This window comes from Antrostomus carolinensis, unplaced genomic scaffold (assembly GCF_000700745.2).
Source record: "Antrostomus carolinensis isolate BGI_N321 unplaced genomic scaffold, ASM70074v2 scaffold2503, whole genome shotgun sequence".
Taxonomy (NCBI): Eukaryota; Metazoa; Chordata; class Aves; order Caprimulgiformes; family Caprimulgidae; genus Antrostomus; species Antrostomus carolinensis.
Window position 1 is genome coordinate 80,760 of NW_010302923.1, and position 17,348 is coordinate 98,107.

Consider the following 17,348-nt stretch of genomic DNA (forward strand, 5'->3'; position numbering starts at 1 on the left):
TTCTGATTGTTGAACTTAATTTAAAAAGTGTCAGATTGATTAATTACTTGCTACATCCTATCTTCCTAAACTTTCTTCATGGAAGTTCACATCAAAATTTTCCTCTTTAAAGAAACATTGAATACATTGTAAGTGCAACCAGAAGTAATTTATTTCAAAACTAAAATCATCACTCTGGTACTCTGGAAAGGAGGCGATGAGGCATAATGCTAGGTTTATTAATATACTTCACTTTCCAGCTGAAGGCAGATTTTGAGAGTAAGACCAGGGACAGTTACATTTCTTCACAGCCCATCTCCATTTCATTTACAAGTCTCCAGTTCTACAGACAGCATGGTCATCTGTCCTGCTAAATGCTTCCACCCTTTCTCTGCATGTCATTACAGTGGTGATACATACAGTGCTCATTAATGAATAAAGTTTATGAAGTATTTCATAGCTCATCTTGTTCTTTGTGAAAAAAGTGCTTCACAATTTTTTCCTCAAAAGTTTCCTCATCTGAATGGCCATATTGGTCTTAGAATTTCATAGCAGGAGATGGCACTGATTGTCTACCTCAGTTTTTAAGCTTGTTGCACTCCAAAATACACAATGGAAGAGCCTGATTTAGATGTAGCAAGTATTTAAAGAACTTCTCTGCAAGAAAGTAGAACTCTGCCAAAAGCAAATAGTACAAATCAACTCCAGAAAGATAATGATTAAAAAGTACTAACCGTATAAATTGTCCGGGTAATAAGGGAAGAATTTACTTCATGCCAGTTTCGATGGTTAGCTTCCCGTTTATCCATATAATAACCAAGGATTGGTGAACCTCCACTGTACCTCGGTGCTTTCCAGCCAAGGGTCATTGAATGACCATCACAGTTCAGAAGTGTGATACCATGAGGATATGATGGACAAGCTATAAGGAAGTAAACATCCTTAGAGTTAGGACAGAGTCTAAACCACTGCAGTGTAGAAGTTGTTTAGCTTTTTTTGTATTGCTTTTGTTTTCTACAGCATACTGCTATCAGTCTTATATCAGTAACAAAGTAGTTGTAAAGCCTCTAATCAATATTAATTTTATCTCCAAACATAAGCCTGGAAGCTTTTGAAATATCTGCCTAATGTGCTGCCCTCTCAGGAGACAGCAAGGAGGAATGGATGATTTTTGGTATGGAAATGGTAATGCCAGCAAAAGCGTCTCGAGACCAAACGTTATTCTAAAAGGTTGAAATGGATCAGAAGACCTTTCCTGCTAAGAACCAAATAAGCTGCTCAAGTACCGTTGAAACACAGTACAAATCATCCAATAAGGGGGGGGGGAAGGCTATGAATTTGAATGATCTCTGATCTTCAGGATTTTTCCCTCCTATCCCTATCTATAGGCCTACTCCAGACTGAGTGCTTTCTCTCCTATAACGAATAGAAAATATTTAGACTTTCACTAGCTTAACATACGTTGAGGCAGAAAAGACATTTCCTTCATGAGTTTACCTTCATGAGTTTACTCCCATCTGTAGCAGAAATGTCACCCAGGCATCTTCCTACAGATTAAGAAAACTGTTTTCCTGAGCTTTTTACATCCCTACTACTAGCAAACACCCTTTCTAGCAAGCACTGTTTTGTATTCGCCATCTATGAATGAAAGTCTGCACAAAAATACCCTTTTCTTGACCCTGTTGTGCTGCAGTCAGTACAGGCTAAGCTCCTGCCTCTAAAGGTCATCTGATATTTTCAGCTGAATTACCAGTATAACTTGAGAGAATGTGACTTACCTCATTCAGAAGAAGCATGTTAGCAGAGAGGCCCTTAATAGAGTCCCTGATCTTGTAGATGTACTAGTGATCAGCATGAAAACAGACAGTAATCAGCAGAACCAGCCTTTCATTCTTTTTTTCAAATGTGGTGTCATACTTGGAGGCCATAAAATATGGCCTTTGCAACTATTACCACTTCTTAGTAAATAAGAATGACAATAACAAACTCTTATAAATGCCCTTAAAATAATACTGCAGGAAGATTCTGTCCATGCTGATGTAAATAATAAATGTAAATATAATGTAAATAATAAAAAGCCATCCAGATCCCACAAGTATATGTAAGATCCATGTGCTCTGTGCTTAGTGACATACCCCAAGCAACCCCAATTTTCAAAACACGCAGTGACAAAATAAAAGGTACAAGTGCATTTACAAGATAGGGGTGATAGATGTGAAAGTGTTTGTGTACCACCTACCCATATGAGACACACTTTGTCCTAAAAAAATCAAATAGAGTAAATTTGTCAGTAACATCTCATTCAGATTTATCTTCTAATAGCCATTCTGAATTACAAATCTTTTAAAGGATTATTTCTGACAAGCATGCCTGTTGGTTGTCTTCTCCAAGTGATGGGTGCCATTCAGGTGGGGGAAAGGTGTTCTATTTTAAATTTTTCAGTATGAAACTGAAACTGTGCAGAAATGAAAATTGGACCATAGTAGCCGAGATCTGTGTACTTTTTGTTCTAAATAATTATCCAGCCATCCAATCACCATGTATCATTCCTACTGAAGGTTCTTAGACTGAAATTTTGCTTACAGGGTACCAGAGGAGGTAGGCTGTGCTACAACCTGGAGTAGCCAAAGGGAATTTTATGTTTGGTACAGTCACATAGTAATGAAGTTTCCTGAAACTCTTCTGAACTAAGCAGATTCCATGCTAAACTGATTTGCACCACTCCAAATCACCCAGAAGATATTTATCAAACTTAATCAAGGTTTGCAGTTTCTTTCAAAAGAAATTTTTCTTTACGACTGAGGAGCAGAAGACAGCCTGGCCACTATAATGAATCTGACCCAATATTTCTATCAGATATTATGAATAACTTTTTTATTTAAACAATGTCTTTTTTCTGTATTACAGCCAGATGCCAGAGAATAAACTTCACTAAGAGGATGTGCTCGATGGCTGCAAAATGTACTGTTATAGCAAATGAGACCAAAGTATTTGATTGCTGAAAATACACAACTCATTCAAGAAACAAGAAGCTGAGTTGCACAGAATCATACTTACTAAGGGCTGCCTGTACTGTTATAGCCTCTGACTCCTGTGAATTTTCACTGAATCCTACAGCATTCACAGCTTTCACTCGGAAGACATACTGCTCTCCAGTTTCCAAACCATGAACAACAAACCTGGTTTAAAAAAAAATAGCATCACCCATTGGTATATATTTTACAGGAACCATTCTGTACTGTAACATGAAATCTTGGCAACAATAAGAAAGCTCAGCTTCATGAATGCTTCACAAAGGAAAATATTTCCAAGAGGAAAACCATAATACAATGATGTGATATATTTCAATATAACTGGAAAAGAAGTCACAGTACTCCTTAAATTGCTAGTGCTGATCTACCAGGTAGAAAGAATATATTCCTTCTGAACTCTGGCTTGCTAAATCTAATCTATTCTGGGAAGGGACTAAATTTTTCACTGAATTTTCATAGTCACTATCAAAAATAGCTTTCAGTTTTGATCTGAGTTTCTAGGTAGTTGTTGTAGCAGATAGACTAGTCAGAACTGTTCTATTTTAGGACATATTCACATATGAACAAATGAAATGTTTTTCTTATTTTTGTGCTGTCTCAATCCATTTGACCAAGAATTAGTCTCCACATTTGCTTTGATCAAATTCCTTGACTACTAGATCAAAGGATTCAGCAGAATACAGTGTCGCTGAAAATTAATTAATAACTGACAAAATACACTAAACAATATGATGTGCTTGTTATAAAACCATAAGAAAACATAAATTACACAACTAAACTTTGCATTTGATGAGTGATTCCAGTAAAAGTAAGCATGATTGTCACACAGGAAATTACTTGAAGAATCACATGAAGAAGTGTGATATTTTCAGGAGGGTGTAAGAAAGCATCAGAAATAGGGAGGGCTAGAGTCATGACAAGGCAATTAGAAAGAGGGACTACTATCCTTTACCCATAGATATAGCAGGTCAGGGAGCCCTGATGTTTCTGGGGTGGGACAGGTGGGATTTCCTGTCCAGCAGTGTCAGCAGCAGAAGCACTTTCCCCACCATGTTTCTAGCAGCCATGGCCTGCCCTTTTGCTCTGATGTCCATGGACTATGGGCTCCAAGAGGAAACTACCTGGTAAGCTTTTGAGTTCCCTCTCCTTCTCATAGTTCATCAGGTGCCTCTTCTCCATGTGCATCAGGTCTGTTTACCCCATAACACAATTAAGACTTTAAGAAATGTATTTATAATAAAATAAATAATAAAAACTTACTCACGTCCAAGACATACAGACTCATGTCTCTAGAACCTCCTTTTATAACTCGATATCATGGAATAGACAAAAAAAAAAAAAAAAAAAGGGCTCTGCCCTGCAATCTGAAAAGCTTAGCTCTGGGAGTCTGCAGACCATTTTTTTTTCCACATTTATTCAATATTCACTTTCCATGATAACACCATTGCTTAGCATGTAAATTGGATTAAAACTTTCTATAGTTTTCAAACCTACTGAAAATACAGAAGTATTGATTATACCTGTTATATTTAATAGGTTTATGGTTACTAGGTTCCCAGTGATTTGATCCCACCACAGAATAGTCGATGTAGTAGCCATATAAATTTTCTTCATGTTTTGGTTTATCCCATTGAACTACAACTGATGTTTTTGTATTCCTTGTGGCGACTACCCGACCAGGTGCAGATGGGACAACTAAGAAAAAGAGACATATACTGTTATGAAATACATAAAAATAAAAGTAAGCTCAAGTAGATGCAACACTTTTATAATATTTAATGATTAAAACTATGACTTCTCCTACTATGTTAATATTGCCATATGATACACATTTTAGGATATTTGTTTCACTCTAAATCTAGATACTTCTATATATGTGTATATAAATATAATTCATTTTTACTTCATCAGTAAAAAATGCACTTAAAATATAGAGGTATGATACAATGAGTATTAAGAAATACTGCCTTGCAGTCAACTAATGACAACCCCAATTCAGAATAGACCAGCTTTTCAGGACAACTTTAAGCATATGTTGAATGCTAAGTGATTAGCTAAACTTAGCTAAATGGATTTCACAGAAGCATAGGAACATTGGTTGGAAGTGATCTCTGGGGATCATCTAGTCCAGCCTATCACTGAGGGCAGGATTATCACCAACACTAAGATGGACTTTCAGTCACGGGTTTGTCTGAGTCTTGAAAACTTCTGAGTTTGAAGACTTCACAGCTTCCCTGCAGAATTTCTTCCAGCATTGTACTCTTGCACCTTTTTCACTAAGACAGTATGTCCAGCCTGAATATACTAAGCTACAGTTTGTGTCTGCTGCCTCTTTTTTTGTCATTTGAGAATAGTTTGGCACTATCATCTTTTTATGTCATCAAACATAAACAAGCCCAGCTACCTCCACCTCTCTTCACAGGTCACAATCTCCATAACTCATCTTGGATGCCATCCAGTGGACCTCTCCAGTTCCTCTATATCCATCCCTCTAGACTAAGGGAGCCAGAACTGGAACCAATATTCCAGGATCAATATCAGCAGCAATAAGCAGAAGTGGATAAATCTTCCTCCAACCTATTGACTACAGTTCTCTCAATGTAGCATAGTATGCAGTTCACTTTACATGCAATGAAAGTTCTCTGCTGGTTCTGGTTCATATTGAGCTAAACACTCTGAATGTGCATAAGCAGAACCAGAAACATCAAGATCTAAATGGCAGAAAGAAAATCTTACTAATGGCTAACACATAGTCTGTACCTTATAGAATATCTATCTGAGCATTCATAATGCAAGGAACTAAGGCAATCTCAGCTGTTCATGATAGGTTAAAAAAGATATCCAGCACTTGCCTATTGAAGGCATTTTAATTTCCTCAGATTGATATATTCCAGAGAACTACAAGCAGCATGAAAGAAAAGAAAGGTAGCATTTTTTTCATTTAGTCTTTCAATCTCAAAATAAAAAATAGTACTTAAGTGCTATTATATTTTATGCAGTAAATCTGAAAGATTAAATGGGTTCATTTTGAGATAAAGGTACCTACATCTAGGAGTTTATAAAAGCACATATTCTTAAACTGCCATTATAGTCAAAGAGCTAAGGCTTAATTCAGTTACCAAAAAAAAATCATTTAAGGCCATTTTAGAGCATGTGAGACTTCATGGAGTTGCCAGATATGACTTAGGAGATGCTGATACCTACACCCCTCTGAAACAGCAAACTGAAAACACTTGAAAAAGTAATAGATGTCTGTTTGGCCAATTAAACTGAGCTTCTGATCAGTGGTTGGTAGAGTCCTGAAAATGACTGATCTCACCCCAATGTAGACACTCCATAACTGGGTGCCATGGGGCAATTTACAGCAACATAAGACAACTTATCCTCCAGGCTCCAATTGCCACAATGAGAGACATCTAGAGTAGCTGTAGATGCCTACATGGAAACACTTAAATTTAGATGTTAATCTCAAACTGAATACTCCAGCTGTAGATGCCTACATGGAAACAAATTTAGATGTTAATCTCAAACTGAATACTCTTTTACCACTCAATCCAATTGCATAATATTGTGTCATTTTGGATGGCCTAAAATAACCCATCCATCCTCTAGTTTCTGCTCAAGAGAGAAAGTTACACATAATTCCTGCACAATGTTTGCCATCCCCATGAAGTTGTCTGAGCTACCCTCAGGAATAAAACAAATGGCACTATGTGCAGGCAACGGAAAGGAGCCATGTGTCTGATGTATTTTAGCTCAGGTGGTAAACTCAATCTCTGAATCCTGCAGTTTCTCTTTAAAATAGCATCTTCTGCTTTCTGCTTTCAGCTATTGCTACAATTTATTCAGAACGTCTTGCGTTAACCCCTAAGGGATAGCCTATTTTCTGTACTAAGTGAAATAAATACAGTATTTTTCTTCCCTACCTTGGGGAATGTTGAATGGTTTAAATAATTTATATGCATTAATAAGACATCAAATCAAGAATACATAAAAGTAAAATACGTTTTTATTTCCTCATGCATAGTTACAGATCAAGTTAAAGGTAATGGATTATGTTTTTTTAAATTATGGTAAATATTAAGTCTATATCTATCAACACTTAGTGAACTATGGTATATCAGATACTTTAAATATTACTTATATTTCTAGCAACTGTGCTAGTAAGATACGTGCTCCTGAGGTGACAGCTGTCAATACATGGGGCTGTTATATGTGTTGCAAGAGCAACACATGTTGCAAGAGCAAACTGAATGTGTGAGCAACAAGATGAATAACTGCTCCCTAAATTTGGACTTGTGTTTTTGAATGTGGCCCCAAGATAAACATTTAATTTCCATTTGGAAAGTTACCACTGAATATGTAGATGTATCTTCTTTTCTCCCTAAGATCTACTCATCTGCATGCCACAGGAATTCTGCACCAGCAGTAATTTGCCACTTAGCATACTAAGAAAGAAATTAAAGGCAACCTTATCTAGCTGAAACCATAGGGAATTAGGTGGTATATAATTACCTGAGCCAGACAATATAATCATCTAAGTTTAGCAATTAACCTGTATTATCCTATTTTTTGACAAGTCTCATTAACAGAGCACTCTGAAGAATGACCAACTAAATTAATTTAACTTTTTAAAAATTATTGGTTTTAACAAGGAGAGTTGTGATCATTAGGAAAATTTTGGAATGTTTCTAAAATTTACCATCTTGGTCTTTTTTAAATCCTCCACAGTGTTGAACACAAATCGATTAAATTACTATTATTGTAATTATACTAATATAATTATAATGAGAGTTGTCTATTTCCATTTTGTAAAATATGAATTGTATTTAGTATCAGTGCCTTACAATTAATGCCTTACCAATGGTATCTTGTGGTTGAATAGGGTCTGTGATTTCAGATGGATCACTGATGCCATGCTTGTTTGCTGACAAGACTCGGAAAACATATGATTTTCCTTCTGCAAGGTCAAACACTGCATAGCGAGGAGATTTTACTGCAACTTGTGCGTTGACTCTTTGCCAGCTTCCACTGCCAACCATCGACTACAAAAAAAAAAAAAAAAAAAAGCTGTGAATCATTTCTGTGAACTGTCAAAAAATGAACATATTGCTGTATTGCACCCTGTCATGAATTTATTTAAGAGCTATGAGAGAAGGATCACTCTCAAATGCCCCACTTTAACATATGCAAATTCTTGTAGCTCATGCATTCCATGACTCTACAAAAAGGTCTGAATACCTCACTGTCTCCCTGCCTGTCTAGACTTCAGTATATGCACACTTGTACATATAGTTAGCCTTCAGTTAGGGCCATGACTGTCAGCTGTGATTGGTCCCAAAAGAATTACTCTCATGTCCTGCAAAACTTACTTGAACACCCAAAGGTTCGATATGAAGCAAGCAAGTCTTAATCCAAATTCTGCAGAAAGCTAGGGAGGGGGATGTTACTTTACTTACTGCTTTATGCTTTCTGTCGAGTAAGGTCATGTCCCTAAAAGCATTCATCAAATGAAATAATTACTTTTTTATATTCTCAATGCAGCAGCTGAGCTAATCCTCATTACAACTGCACATGGAAGAGGGCCAGCAAACCAGCATTCTGAGAGAAGTCTACTGTGCATTAGGATCCCCAGATAAACTCTTGCCCCAAAACAAAAATTAGTCATGGAATCTTTCAGCAATTTCAGTAAAACCCAAGTGTCTGTAAATAGCTTAAATAAAATTTCCTTCAAGCACAGAAAGATGCATACAAATTAAATGTTTATAAATTTTGGAACAGAGAGTCTGGGAACAAAACATGATAGACTGTGAACTTCTTAGAGGAAGAACAGCGTTTTGTGGGTGCTTGGAAACTATCCTATATATAATGAGGCCTACTATAGATAAATAATAAAAACATAAATAGCTGGAGCTCATGTATCAAAATCTTTTTTCATAGATACTAGACCCAGCTAGTGTTCTCAACAGAAAAAACAAATATAACATGCATTTTTATAATAATAAAAAGATGGACTATATGAAGTGAACATTATTTTGCCATATACATTACTTTCTGGCATGAAGAGCATTAATTGTTGCATTTCACTTTCACAGAGGAAAGAATCAGCATCACATTTAATTCTGTAGTTTGATTGGATTTATCTTTTAAATAATGATTTTAAGGCAACATTTCTATACAGCATAGGGAACTTATTTCCATTTTGTGGTTCTGGAATCCTTTAAAACTCATTTTTATTCTTCAGGAATAAGTCTTCTTTATTTGAAGTAAATTAATTAGAATTTGTGTTTTTCTAAATTAATAGATGACCGTGGAAAGCAGGAAACAAACATTCACCCATGAACTGACTGAGCTATTCTTATATATGTTATTTATAGGCAAAACCATTTTAGACTCAGGTATTAATTAGTAAAATGAAGCTTTTTTTCTAATAATAGCCTTTTAGTCCTAATTCTCACTTTCCCTTAGTAAGTTTGGCATTTAATTAAGACTTGTTTGTTCATCATTGTCATTGCTCTATACTGTGTCTGGAGCTATGAAAAGCTATTTCTGTAAAAGAAGAAGATACATATATTTTCCAATTCATACTTAGAATGAAATTCAGCTAACCAACTGTAGGTGTCCACTCAATGGAAATCTACATCTGAGGTTTTATCTGGGCTATTTCTGTATATTCTGGAAACAATGATGTATTTTCATGAAAAGAGCTGGTTCAAAATCCTTAAGTCAGTATGCTTGAAATTTATAGATAAGAGCAGATGTATGCAACTGAGAACAAGTACAAGGAAGATACGCTATTTTATTGCATAGAAAGAAAAATAGATATTTCTACAGAAATTTTAATTACTTCTTTTGAATGTGAAAGGCAGAGTGGGAGAAACTATGGACATTCTTGCTGGAAAATTTAGTGACTGGAATTCACTTTACACCTATTGGTTCAGCATTCAGCAGGTAATGGATGATGAAGAATGCAGAGATGGGCTATAAAGGTCTTTTGAAATTGAGATTTTTATGTGACTGAGAATGAAAGACAAGAAGGAGGCTGCAAAAAGAGGAGTGATGTGAATAGAACGAATGGCTAGGAAATGAATTTGGAGGAATGTGCTTAACAGATGTAAGAAAAAAAATTGCATGGTAAGGGCCTGAGAAAAGGCTGTCGCAATATTCAAGATGCAAATTGAATGTGTGGCAGTTTTATGTACAGTTTTAGTGTTTGTGGATCATTAAGAGGGGGCATATGCTAGAGGCATAATTCAAAAAACTAAGTATAGCTCGGCATGTAAGAGTTTTAGAGGTCAGGTATGAAGCCCAATTTACCTACTGGGGAAACTTTGTAGCGAGGAGGAAAAAATATTACTTCTGGCTCTAACCCAACCTACTTAATTTAGAAACCTGGCTCGGGTATGGATGTATCTAAATCTTAGTAACTTAGCTGGGAGAAGAACAGACCTCCCCTACTGTGATCACTGAAGTCCCCTGTCAAGCCAAAGGGAAGAGGAAGGCAGCCATGAGGACTAGCAGTGAACCTGAGACAGGCAACTGCCTCTCTGCTAACCTTACATGGAATAAAATGTCAGGGTATAGCAGAGGGTGGCGTAAACCTGCAAAAAGGAAAGTGACAATCAAATTATGAGTCACTGTTCCTTTCTCTGCCACAGGACTACCAGATACTTACCTTTAATAGAGGCAGACTGCAAACTTCCAGTCTGGTCTGTAGGACTGTGAAATCTTAAGACATTTCTCTTCCATTAAACCACTACCTTACACATATAGATTGTTCTTATTTTAGACAGCAGTAAGCAAATATCAAAGGGGCATCTTTTTCCCTGGACGTTGAATTTCAATGCTTATTAAATCATGTAATAAGACATTTGATTATCCATGCCTCTCTAACATCCCATTACCAAATCCTGTGAGACCTCAGAAAGTGTTAGTTTTATTGTTCATTCCATAGTTCTAAAGATGAGTTGAATGTAACTGCACACAGCAACACTTCACAGCTGAATGCCACTGTACAGTACAGTACCTTCTCAATGAAATAGGTCAGTGGCTCCCTGCCACGGGGAACAGGTGGATCCCAGCTGAGTACAACATACGTTTTGCTGATTTCTGAAGCATGCACATTGGTGGGAGGGCCTGGAATCTGAATATCGCCTGGAAGAGTGATAAACATAGTGAATGTTAAACAGCAGATTGACCCCTGGGTCAGCACTCATACTACAGCTCATCTTTCTGAACTCCCACCCTGTAGTGCAATGCTCAGCTATTAGGGGCTATGATATCATCTGTGCAGTTCACTTGCTCACTTCAATTAAATTTTGAGAAATGAAGCATCAGTATGAAAGGTTAGTCATTTACTTTTTCAGTAAAAGTTAGATATGCCCCCTGAAAACCTTTGCATTTGTCACACTTTTTTTCTTTGATCACATTTGAATGACTTCCATCTGCTGGGCAGAATGCCTTGGAAAAAACCTACTCACTCTATGCAAATCAGAGATTTTTTTTATCAAAGACAGAAGTACAAAAAGGTATTACAAGAAATTAGACTAAAAGAAGATATCTGGAAAGGAAGTACAGTAAGGAGAAAAGCAGCTTAAAACAAAGCAGAAAAGGAAAAAGAATCTATTAGCAATGTATCCTGTAATGTGATGGTATTACCAGCCATATAGTCTAAAGTACTTCTAAAAACTGTGGATCGGAAACACTAAAAAATGTCACCAGCCCTTTGGTGACTCCAAGATTTGGTGTGGCCTGATCAAACCCCTCTCCCCACTCACCCTGTGGGTTACCAGGAATGTGAGGCAGGACCTGCACACCCTGAGCCAGGCTGGAGAAAATCAGCATAGGCTTTTGTGGTCATGCTCACCCACCGCAGCATGAGAAGAAGCCAGTTTTGCTATCCGAGGGATTGCAATGGTGTAAAACAGCACTAGATAGGAGAGGCTTGGACCTATGACAGCCAGTTTCAGGCATAGTTATACAGCCCTGAAGAAAGTGCCTCTTGGTAAGAGGTCATAAACAGCAACTCATCAGATATCTACAAATATTTTATTTTTATGGCTTGCAATACAGAAAGCAAAAAGTTTCATTCTTTTAAGGTATGTTTTGCCACTTCTCAGGCTAGCAAGGAGTATATATCTTCTAAATGCTCAGGTTTTGACATTAAAAGAGAGAAAAATGCTTCAGTAATAATCTCTAAATCATGGAAGTTATGTTTTAACAGTTTAAAAACATCCATAGAACCAACCAGGCTCAAAATGTACACTGAAGTTATTTCATCGTACTTGTTTCCCAATCAAAATCAGATTTTTAAAAAGCAAACTGACACATCCTAAGAAAATTTATTTTCCCTCAATGCTTTCTATATTTGATTTCCTACAAATACACCTTTTTTTTAAGAAAGGCACATGAATTGGCTGGGTTTAAGACAAAGTTGCAAACATATAGTCAAGAAAATTACAATAATCCTTCACAGCATAATGCATAAAATCAAAAGGTTTCCAATTGGTTTCCCATAACTAAATCTCAAGATATCTTCTTATATACCTGAAAAATCCAAAGCTGACATAACTTATTATGATATAACATGATGGTACAGCCTGCTTTCACAGAATGGAAAGTCATCTGGCACTAAAAAGGAAATCCATTTGTGATCTAGGTATCATTTTTTCAGAAATGGTCTCCAGTCTTGCAGATTAAAGTAATAATCTATATAAATAAGTGTATTTGGATATTCATACTCCTTTACTAAATAAGCACCTTCGTGAAACAGAAATCCAAGTATCTTTACTCATGCTTAGGCCAGAGTGGTTGTTTTACATTTCTGATCATTCTCAGGCAATCCTGAGAGCAGAAGTATGTTCTTGGAAGCCAAACAAGCAAGACAAATGTATTCTGATCCTACAATATCCATATCAATTCATTTACAGTACCATTGTAAAAATAGAGAAGCCTCACCTGTTCCATTTGTGCACTGGAGAAAACATTTAATGTCTGATTGTCTTTCAAACTACACTTGTTTTCAGGTGGTTTTTCTTTTATTATGTTACTATTTGAGTTACAGCTTTATAACCTTTGTGGAAGAGAGTAGGCAGAGTTGTTTGGGGTTTTTGTTACTACTTCGCCATTATAATTAATATTTTTGACAGTTTAAGTGAAAAGAAGATCATTATCCAAGCACCCCAAAAATCACTACGTATAGAAACAACCAAAGATAGAAGAAATTCAGGCTTTATCTCAAAAGTTGGCAGTGATCTCTCCAGTTCTCCTGAGGAAAAACAATCTTCAGTGTAGAACCTTAATGTTAAGAACAACCTCTCTATCCATCCAGAAATATTAATTAAAGAATTGGGATGGGTTGCTTAAGTTTTTATTAAAATGGAAATAACTTGCTCAGATCATCAAATTCAGCCTAAAAATGAAAGTAGTGCTGTTGAGGGTGTGATGTTCTCTGTCCTTTCAGACCTCATCTTTCACTTGTGTTCTCTCAGCCTTGCAAGCCAGAGTATGTCTTTATTTGTTATTATAAAAAGTTTATTCACTAGGTAGATTTCTTTTTAAGCTATATTTCTAATTATAATGCTAAATTCCTGGCATATAAACAGATGGACTTGAAATCATAGAAATGCTACATACCTTCAAGGTCATCCTTACTGATTACAATCTTTCGCCCTTCATCCACATGAATAGCTGTTAATGAAAATATTCAATTAGTTTCTTGACCAGTTCAATATTTTTTTACAAATTTTGCAAATTATTCTTGATCAACTGTTCAAAAGCCTGTATACTTCTATCTCTATAACTCTGTTATGAAATCTTTCCACAGATGGAGTCAACTCAAAGTCATACACTGCTTCATTCACTTTTACAGGAAAATAGATCATGATAAGACAATACTAAAAAGCAAGAACTATATTCACAGTACATGGCTTCAATTCTGCGGCAGATTAGTAAACTGTTGTATCATGAATTGGACTTTGGTTATAGGAATTAATCATAAAGCTAATGGAAACATAGCATATTCAACTGAAATTTTACAAGCAACATGGGACAGTACTCTGCAGTCTTCATAATGTGTTTAATTCCCCTCTGAGTAAAAGGAGCACACAAAACAGAAGGTGTGTAAGTACATGATATACTAAATCTGCACAGGGGTTTAGGACAAGGCTAAATCAATAACACTACTCCCCAGAGCAAGCCAGCTTACTCTATTCATGCAGAAGCTCTCAGAAGGCTCCTTTGCAGTCTGCAGTGGCCTTGACCACAAGACCAGCTTCAGAAAGAGCATGTTCATTAGACTGACTTTTCCATCTGCTAGAAAAGTAACAGTATCAGAGACCCCCCCAACCTGTAGCATGGGGGGCTTTGTGTAAGTACTATTACTTCACTGAGAAAAAAAGTTGTGGAAAAATATAACAGTCTGTGGGTCAGTGAATCCATATGATGATTTTTTTTTCGTTTAACTAAAACAGACATATTCAATAGCTTTTTCAAAAGCAAATACAGAAGTTTATAGGATCTGAGGACCCATCTCTCAACATAAATGATACAAGCTCACAGGGCATATTAGCTCTTTTGAATAATGGTAATAATCATCTATATTTAAAGCTAAGAAAAACCAGCCTTAATTGAGATGGAGTCTCCAGGTCTTGCCAAATGTCTGTATGGACTTTGTCATTCCAACTACATCCCTCACCTTGAAATTAGTGAGATACTCAATTGCAGGAAGAAATAAACTCTGCTCTTTAGGTTAAGAAAGCAGAATCTGAAAAATAGTAAGATCAAATATTCAACATCTTTTTCAACCTTGCATAACCTACTTTGTGTTCTCTCCAGGTCAACAGGGTCAAGAGCTGCAACCGGTTCAGATACTCGCGAAGGCCTGCTAATGCCAGCACTGTTCACTGCTCTCACACGGAATATATAAGACCGTCCCTCATAAAGACCAGTCACAGGATACTTGCAGATTTTTACAGGAGCATCATTGCACTGGACCCAGTTTTCCAAACCTACTTCACATCTTGGAGTAACAAAAGACAGCATTTATTAGTATCATCCCACAATAAATATACACCCTCCTACACACATCAAGTCAGAATTACAGAAGTCGTCCTCAGTAAGTTGAGGATCTAAATGACACACCTCCTTAATGAAACATACAATTTACACACTCTTTAAACTCTTTCCTCTGATTAGACAACCAATTCCCACCTTGCTCATATTTATTCATAATAAAATTGCAAAAGTAATTTTTCTTGCATGGTTTTTGGTCTTTTCAATTCTCTGTTTCCCTTCTATTTGGTTCTGTTCCTTGTCATCTAAAGAACAAGTTATTTGCTTTTCTTCTTAACATGAATTTCCACAGAAAATGCTGGAATTGCAACTTTCACCTAATTTTTTCCATCTCTTCCTTGTCATATTTTTCAGCAAGCAACTCTGTGATTTTTCCTCAAACAATGGTTGGGCCACAGAGTGTAGGAGTCATAAAGAAGTAGAGTGATGTCTTCATACTGGCTTCTTTGTGTGTACCCATCTGTTTTGTGTCCTACTGCTATAAACTTTCGTGGAGAAGACTGTCTTCTGCCCCGACAGGACCAGGAGAAATAGGGTCATAATCAAGAGCTCCTTGGTGCTGCAGTAATCCAAACAAAATGTCAAAAGGCACAGCTGACTACATTATATACAATATAGGTTAAATACTGCCATGATCTATGCACTGCACAAATTGGATATAAATGGTAGAGTTCCCAGGTCTTTAAGTTTATTTCCTCATACTGACTGCCATTCATAAGCCAACATTTTCCAGCAATTCCTAGGCAGTTGTCTCTGAACTAGAACAAATTACAGGGTAGCAAATAGCAATGAGCTGCAAATGTTGCTTTTAAGTGTAGAGTAGTATACATTATGTAATCATTTCAGTAATGGTTTTGCTGACTGACAGTTTCAGACACTAAGGATCAGATGTTCTGCTCTGGGTACAAGGGGCAAACATTCACTTCAGTGGAAGAGACATACAAAATAGTGCTTGGATCCCCTGATCCTGGGCTGCCTGCACTGAGTTGAAGCCCCAGCAGAGTGCAAAGTAGACTGGGGGAGAGAGGACTGCCATTCTGATTTAAACTACCAGCTCCTGAGACCCCATGCCTTGAAATCCTGATGTACCACAGTTAAGGCAGAAACAAAAAGGTAATGTAACAATTTCTAGATTTCAGCTTTTGCAGTATACAGATTAAATCTAATTCCAGATGCCCATGGATTTTGGCTTCCATAAACTAAATATTGCCAGGGCTCATTCTCTGATTTGGCCACATCCATACTGTTGAACATTATTAGTGTCTGATAAAGTGTAGCTGCCTGTAAATGATTACTGGGAATGGCCCCTGGCCCTTGCTAATCCCCAAACTGTGCCCAGAATTGCCTGAGAAGGTACTAGATCATCCAGGCTAAAAGTTTGCCAGGGAACAATCTAGCAATTGAACACAGTAGGCAACCGAGTATCAGTGCCTAGTGTCTGTAAAAATATACCTAAAGAACCCATGTATTGAAGGATATAATGTTGGGGATTTTTTTCTTCAGTATATACATGTTTTTTGCAATGAACAACATCAAATAAATACCAATGTTTACATACTTGTCAACAAAATATCCAATGACTGGGCTCTCACTGGTTGTGTTTGGTGGTTTCCAGGTAACAATAACATAGTCTCTGTTAGCATCATGGCATTTAACATCCATTGGTGCCCCTGGTGCTCCTGCGATCAATGCATCAGCATCTGGACCACAAATAAAAATAAATTAGTTTTGATCCTGACTCCTCTGAAATCTACCACAAAGACAAAAGGGAAGATTTCCAGTTCACTGTACTATTTGTTTATCTGAATGGGAGCTCAAAGATTTCATTACACACTAATTCACTGCACTCACGAATCAGGCCCATAATGTATATATCTCCATATAGATAAAAATGTTTAGGGACATTTTTGAGGGCAGAAAAGCAGTCTATGCATCAAACACCAAATACTTTCCACAACAATTAAAAGTTCAGCTACCCCATGTGTTTTGATGCTCTTTCTCAACGGACTCAGTGGGGCTGCTCCAGTTTGCTCCCATCAAGGATGTTGTCCAAGGTATTTAAGGGAGTGAAAGAACTCTCAGCCAGAGATATTTTCATCTTTCAATGAAAAAATAAAAAAGTGAAAACTAAGTTCTGCTCACAGGTGCATGTGGAAGTTCATTCTTACTTCACCGAGAGTTGTGCATGCAAACGTGAGGAAAAATTCTGACCTTTATTTTATCTTAATACATTTACCTCCTTTATCTATGTCCCTTGTGAAAACT

At 36.7% G+C, this 17,348-nt stretch overlaps 1 protein-coding gene across 1 annotated transcript in view; it reads right to left on the bottom strand.

The window, feature by feature from the left end:
• Positions 1–17,348, bottom strand: part of LOC104521796 (M-protein, striated muscle) — a 71,895-nt gene that overhangs the window by 34,724 nt on the left and 19,823 nt on the right. The window contains exons 10-17 of the mRNA XM_010163906.2: positions 16,642–16,783; positions 14,831–15,030; positions 13,647–13,700; positions 11,038–11,165; positions 7,873–8,056; positions 4,532–4,706; positions 3,037–3,158; positions 714–901 (exon numbers count right to left, since the gene is read on the bottom strand). Coding sequence (XP_010162208.1) covers positions 714–901; positions 3,037–3,158; positions 4,532–4,706; positions 7,873–8,056; positions 11,038–11,165; positions 13,647–13,700; positions 14,831–15,030; positions 16,642–16,783 — 1,193 coding nt within the window. The remainder of the gene's footprint in view (positions 1–713; positions 902–3,036; positions 3,159–4,531; positions 4,707–7,872; positions 8,057–11,037; positions 11,166–13,646; positions 13,701–14,830; positions 15,031–16,641; positions 16,784–17,348) is intronic.